The sequence below is a fragment of the Gossypium raimondii genome, chromosome 10, assembly GCF_025698545.1.
Source record: "Gossypium raimondii isolate GPD5lz chromosome 10, ASM2569854v1, whole genome shotgun sequence".
NCBI classification, from domain to species: domain Eukaryota; kingdom Viridiplantae; phylum Streptophyta; class Magnoliopsida; order Malvales; family Malvaceae; genus Gossypium; species Gossypium raimondii.
The window spans coordinates 23,339,215-23,346,567 of record NC_068574.1 but is presented as its reverse complement, the minus strand read 5'-3'; the positions used below and the strand labels follow the sequence as shown (position 1 = coordinate 23,346,567).

Here is a 7,353-nt window from a genome sequence, read left to right as displayed (position 1 = left end):
TTAATAATATAACCTATTGAAAATATGTAAGGTTATTTTAATAATTTCAATGATCGAGTTATTATCGAATTGACTTATAATACTAATTTAGTCACACACTTAAATAATAATATAGATAGATATTGGATAAAACAATTTGTGTTATGATATTTAAAATTATGGTTAAAGTGGTAAATAAAAACTCTTACTGATGCTGCTAGAATGAGTTTAAATCTCAACATTAGTAACTTTTTAAAATTAAGAAAAGATAAAAGTACAATTATAATAATATAACTTATTTAAAATATGTAAGGTTATATTAGTAATTTCATTGACTGAATTTGTATTGAGTTAATTTATGACACTAATTCAGTCGCGCTTAAATAATAATATAAATTATTTGTATAGATAAATGAAAATTAATATTATTAAATGGTAAAGATAATTTGAATTAAAAATAATATAAGGATAAATAAAAAGAAAGGGAGAAAATGGAAAGAGAAGACAGAAATCTTAAAGGTCGAAGAATCTTCAATATTTCTTTTGCAATATATTTGTTCCTATTATTTACTAAAAAGTAAGTACCCAGATATTCTCAATAGATACAAAACTTAATTTCCACTTTCCTCGTTAAGATCCTCCAAAATACGTTTTCGATATACAACTGATTTAAGTTGAATTAAAAAATTTATTTATTCAAATTTGGTTTCATACGAATGGCTAATACTTAGAAAGAACTCTATTATCATTCACAGAATACACATTTTTAGAATTTGTAGAACTTTTTTTAAAATTTAATTTAAAATTTTAGAAGTTTTAAAGACTATTTTTTCATAATCTTGGAATTTTTTATTATAAAATTTAAAGATTTTTTATTGAAAATATGAAAAACTTTTATTATTATTATTTAAAAATCAAGCACTTCTTCAAAGAAAAAGAAAGAGTCAGAAGAGATGGTTCGATTATGCCATTTTTATAATTACTCCATCAGTAGAACTAAGACTGCAAAATCGAAATTAGTACAAATGCTCAATGGCTTGTGCGGGATTAAAATTAAAATTTCATTAAAATACAACCACCTTTGGCACATTTAAACTAGTAAATATTCCGACTAATTAAGGGTGAAATAAATGTTTAAAGAATCAATTGAAAGATACTGGAAAATCATAGAGGACAGTTGAACACACGAATAACTCACTCAAACTAAACTGAATTAACTCAGCTATTATTTATATACTTGTAGTTTCTCATATTTTTACTCTTCATGTTCTTGATTTTTCTTCAAGTACCAGTGTTCAGCACATGTCTAATGTATATCCATATCAAACCCGTATATACATTCGAGTCTGAATAACATAGACTTGTATTTTAAGATTGAAGTAATCTACTCTGTATTAATCTAACAAGCAGCATGGCAACGACCACAGGAAACAGATTAGTTTAAGAAACCTTAAGTTATTATTTGCAACCACTCAACCAATTCAACATTGAGAACTTAGGACACAAAATTGCAGCAAGTATTTGCGTTAGACTAGAATTAGTATTCAGGCAGGCATCCCAATGTACAATGAGCTAACCTTGATGAGTTCTCAACTCGGAGGACTGCCCTCTGCTTTGCCTTGATAGACAGATTCTAAGCACTCCTTAGCCCTATGAACCTTTGACTGAAGGTAGAAGCTCCCATTCTTGGCATTCTTCTCAAATAAAATTTCATACTTCTGCAATTAAGTAATGGGAGAAGTTCAAAACTTGCTTGAGACAAACATAACAGAAAACGTTAAGAAAAGAGATACACAAACTAGCCTTTAATATCTCCTCCCAAGCAGTCTCCTCGCTTACACCAAGAATCAGCCTGGCCTCTTGCTCGGTCATGACTTTGCCACCTCTACGGACTGCGTTTTGTAGTGTCTCATGGGTAACACCAGATTTGGCGGCATCTACAACAAACTTACTATTCAGAAGATTGATGCGTATAAAGCAAACACGAGAGTAAACAAGCTTCCTGTTATTTGTTAAAATTAACAATAGAATGTTGATCCTAAACCAATTTTCCTCATGGGACTTCTTTAATGAAGACATCACCGTGAGCAAATCAACATCAAAGACAATTAGCTCACTAGTGTTAAGTGGTGTTATCCCACATCTGTTAAATAAGGTTTCCTGTGGACTCATATTAAAGTTGAGTCCCTTCACCTATTGACCATTAGTTTTACAATGGATGTTTTACTTGGGATCAGAGTCCCAGGTATGTTCTGTTGTTATTGCCCAACCCCATGTGAGGTTGACAAGCCCTAGCAAGGTTGTCGTCTTATCTTTCTAAGCTTCTGTTTTGCACATTTTACTAGTTGATCCCTGTCTCTTTACACTACCGTGACCTCAAAACTCTAGTATTGCAAGAGCCACAACCGCTGCAACCTCAATATAAAAGGCACTACGGTTGAAGAAACTAGAAAGTCCATTTGCACCACACAATACAACAGCAACAAGCAAGCAGAAATAACAAACAAACCCTTTTCACAATAAGCAGAGTCTGCTTGGATGATTATACCATACAATTGCTCCATTTTTAAAAGCAAGCTCCTAATGTTCAAGCAAAGTTAACATTATGTACATGGAATAATAGTACTGCAGTAAAGAACTAACTTGAAAGTGCTTGACGGTATGCCTGAACAACGGCCCGAGCCAATATACCTGAGCCCATTACAATTAAGTTGGCAAGAATCTTCGCAGCCTACATTTAAAGATATACGGATAAGCAAAGAAGAATGATAATACAAAGGAAAAAAGCCTAAAAAGAAAATGTAAAGTTTTAACTATTTTACACTCACCCATTGCAACATTCTCTCTTCCCTGAATAGTTTTATCAAGCAAGAAGACAGTATTTCAAATTCCAGAATTCTTAAAATCAAGACACCAGACAACACTTAAATAGAACCAGAACACAGAGAAAGAACCACAAGACAGCTCAATAAAGCTTACTGCAAACTTCCTAAAACCTTGTTTAGAATTTAATTTTATCTGGAACTGATTCTTTCAATTGAAAGTTGCATGTCTGTGGTTCAATGTAAGATATTGTTACCTCTATTTTGTCCTTCGATCACTTTCAGGTTGAACACATTCGTGACTTGCATCACCTATAATTTAAGAAATATCACTGCTATAACTAGCAATGAACTTGTATGGCTTGATAGAATAATGATGCTACCCTAATCATTCTAACAACAACTCACTTTAATGCCCGATTTGGTGGTTTGGGAAAACTAAGCATTAAACCTATTTAAAACCTAATGTAACTAGACTCATTTGGGAATTGGGATCCATTTGGATTCTTAAAAATAAAATGAATATAGAGTCCAAAACTAAGGAAGCTGATGCCTATGACAAACTATAGCAAACAAAAACAGAGACACCCTATAACATCAAAATTAAGAAAAGAAAGATAGATAGAGACATTGAAGCAAGAAGTGACATACACAACAAGCAAAACCACTCAAGTTTTAGGTTTTAACAGCACTAAAAACTAAGCTCCAACCTTAGTAGATCTAAGAGAGCAAAAGAAACACTTGTATTACAAAAGCTGTTTGGCCTCAGCTTGAAAAAACTTGAATTCAGCTTGACCAAATCTTGAGCTAGTGAAAGAGCTCAATTTGAGTATTTGACTCGAGTAGTTTAAGAGCTTAATCGAGCTTTTTCTTTTTAATTACTATTAAATGTTTCAATTCAAATCCAAACTTGAGTATAGAAACTGAGCTTATATTTTACTTTAATTGAGTAAGCTCATCCAGTTCGACTATTATCTCAAATTGCTTCAGCTATAAAAGCAAAATTCAATCAAACTCAAGTTGAGCTTTGAGGCTTGCATTTCAGATCGAGTTTCGAATGATTTGAGCTCGACTACACCCTGTAAACTGACCTACTCTTTCGGATTACATTACTCGCTTGCAAAATCAAAAACCGAAATTCAAATTGATACTAAAAGAGAGCAAAAAGTTGAACCAGATCATTTTAACTTGAAACAAGATTATGTCCAAGACAATAACATCCATAACTTCTGTAGCAGATTATCAGGAAATTACTAACCAAGTTATTGTTGCATCACGAATCTGAATTACCTAAAAGTTTACAAGCAAACTAAAAACATCCAAACAAACATTCAGAAAGAGCATTTTTAACATTCTGTTCCATTATAATTGTCTGTATTTAACAATAATTCATCGAAATGAAATACAAAAAGAGAAGAAAAATCATGCAACTGATTCATTAGATCAAATATTAGAGAAGGGTAATAGAGAAACGTACCATAATGGATCGAAATTCGAGCTAATCAATGATTTATATGAGAAAAAGGTTCTTTTTACCCCGAAGAAAAAGGGGAAAACAAAATTAATTTCTATCGGAAGAAAATTTAGAGAAAGGGATAAACGGAGAAGGAAAATTCGAGAAAGCGAAGCAGTCTTTTTCGGGGGTCTTTTTTAAGAAAGTTTATGCGACTCCCATACCTTCTACGGAACCTGGAATTGTTAGATTCTTTCCTTTTTTTTAATGATTATTTATGGAAGAAACCCAAGTTGTTTTTGGGCTAAATTGCATTATCGATGAGAGAAAGCCCAAATGTTTTGGATTTAGAATCCAACAATGAAAATTCTGCTAAACAATTTCAAAATGTTGTAGAAAGAAGGGTAGAGTACAAAAATAATCATTAACTATTTTAATTATTTAATTATTAATTTTTTAATTTAATCACTACAATTTTTGAAATTAAATATTTTATTCACTCCCCCTAAGTCGTAGTTAGATAAGTGATGGAGGAGTTGATGTGGGTTATTTTATTAGCTTAATAATAAATTTAACTCTATAATATTTACACATTTTTATCAATATATATATATATAAAAAATTCAACAAATTTATTCAACAATATTTTAAAAAAAATCAATAAATTTAGCATTTTTACTCTCAACAACCCACCTTCTTGCTCTTCTGGATTGTTATTGTGTAGCTGTCTTCACCACTAGGTACGAATATTACTCCGTAGCTCACTTCCCATAGCTTTCTCAAACTTAACTAATATATGTTAAAGTACTAATAAGTAATAAATGTAAGGATTAACTAATAATTCTGTCATAGGTTAGCACCCAAAAGGTCACGCTGAGAGTGTCGAAGATGGAAAGTGATGTCGGCTCGAGTATGCATTCTTTCACCTTGCAACACAAAGAAGTTGCCCATTTGACTATAAAGTGTAACCAGTAGAAAAGATTACAGCCTGCGTAACTGTGCAAAGTCTCCACGGATTTACTCGGCCCGTAATAGAGACGTTTTGATTTCCACTGCCGCTTTTTCAAACAAACTGAGATTGCAGCCATGGCCTGCATCTAAGGAATTAATTTAGTATTTGATGAAAAAAAATTATGATGTATAGAAGTATGATTTATGTTTACTCTTAACAGAGTTAAAAAGGATACCAAATTTTAAAATGAAGATGTAATTGTGATTAATAAATTTAACAAAATTAAAAATAAAATGTCAAAATTGAAGTTTATAATTTAATTTTAAAATGTTTTAAATCAAAATTGAGGGAAAAATGTAATTATATAGTGACTTGGTAATGAGTTTTAATTATTATATTAAATAAAATAATATTTTTATATATCAAAGTTTTTTAATGAATTTTTTAATAATTTGCTTTTCTGAATATTGAACTTAAAAGATAAATTTTGTAAACATTGGAGGTTAAATTTGTTGTTTTTTTTAATATTTAGGATCAAATTAATAGAATGTATAAACATTAAAGGGTTAAATTTGTTATTAAACCAATAAAAAATTCATGCCAATTTTCTGTCAATCATCTAACGACAAATAGTGGGAGAGTGACTAAAATATTTAATTTCAAAAATTTAGTGACGAACTCGAAAAAATTAATAGTTAAGTGACCAAAATAGAACAAAGTCAATAATTTAGATGCCATTTTGTATTTTACCCAAGAAAGTAAAGAAACAAGAAATAGGAGGAGATTATGAGAGAAATAAGTACTTTATATTTACAATGCTTCCCCAAATTTTATATTTATACGCATAAGAAGTATAAATGGAATAAAATTTTACTCCTAATGGACATTAGAGTCCTAAAGTATATTAAATTTTTATTCTAATGGATATCCACTTTATAATAATAAAATATTTATGACACTCTCCATTGGATGTCTATCGAAGATAATATGTCTCATTAGAATCTTATTAAGATAAAAACCTTGTGGGAAAAAAAGTCTTAGTGAAGGAAAAAGAGAATACATATTTATAACACGCATAACATATTGTCTCATTAAAAACCTTATTCGAAAAATCTACTGGGCAAAACCTCAATTAAGGGAAAAAGAGTATAATGTATTTACTCCCATTCATGATAACATCACATAATATCTTAGATTCTACGTATTTCATTCTTGAATACTAGTTTTCAAATGATCACTTGAGCAGATTTGCTAAATGTTCATATCATAATTTTTCTAAAAGTACTCACGAGTAAAGAAGAATTTTGGGGAAACATATTTTGATCTCTTCAAGAGTTTCAACAATAATTATAGCAAATTTTAATCATGATCATTTTATAAAAAAATACATATGTTCAAAAATTCTAGTTCATATAAAATTTACTCAAATGTATTGAACAATTTCTTGGGAATTTTATTTGCTTCTAGCATTCTAACTCTTTTAAGGATTTTAATATAAAACTTCACTACATAATGATTCATATAAAAGGTTATAATAACAACAATTAGAAGCATATCAAATTCTCATGAATTGTCGACTAATAAGATATTTAAAGGTTATTACATCCATCATAAAAAAATATTATATTTTTTCATAATCAATGCCAGGACATAGTGAAAATTTTCATTTTGCTTATTTCTTTATAAAAAATCTACTCATTTGTACCCTATTGGCTTTGTACCTTTAGATGTTTGGACTACTGGTCCAAAAACTTCATGATTCGACAGTGCATTCTAGTTGAATTGTGCCTTTCCATTTTGGCCAATCTAATCTATGTCAATATTTCTCGACAAATTTATTTAAGGTCCTCCTTTTTCTTTCATTATTTGAAATAGTATTGCATGCAAAAGCATTGTCGACAACATTTTATTTTAGTTTCATATTTTCTCGACATAACTTATTGAGATCTCTTTATTTTCACTATTTCCATCTTTAGGTGCTTGAATCTCTTCTGAAGTTTTAATGATTAGTTATATCTTAGATATTTTCTTAAGCACTTGCCTCCATTATATGACCATTTTGATTTCTTATTTTATTTTATGAAAAATTCCACCTTTGGAACCAGTCGATCTACCACGCTTCAGATATGCATTACTTTCATTTATTC

The 7,353-nt window shown here is 30.0% G+C and overlaps 1 protein-coding gene across 2 annotated transcripts; it reads right to left on the bottom strand.

Annotated features, from left to right (window-relative positions):
• Positions 1-1,418: 1,418 nt before the first annotated feature.
• LOC105778086 (mitochondrial import inner membrane translocase subunit PAM16 like 2) lies at positions 1,419-4,486 on the bottom strand. Of its 2 annotated transcripts, none has more exons than XM_012601677.2 (4): positions 4,279-4,486; positions 2,623-2,710; positions 1,783-1,916; positions 1,419-1,697 (listed from the first exon to the last, which is right to left on the bottom strand). In XM_012601677.2, exons 1-4 carry the CDS (start codon positions 4,279-4,281, stop codon positions 1,569-1,571), a joined length of 354 nt encoding a protein of 117 aa, XP_012457131.1. In that variant the 5' UTR covers positions 4,282-4,486; the 3' UTR covers positions 1,419-1,568. The 2 variants fall into 2 exon arrangements, with proteins under 2 accessions (XP_012457131.1, XP_052477615.1); XM_052621655.1 differs by lacking the exon at positions 4,279-4,486 and adding an exon at positions 2,808-3,579.
• Positions 4,487-7,353: the final 2,867 nt, after the last annotated feature.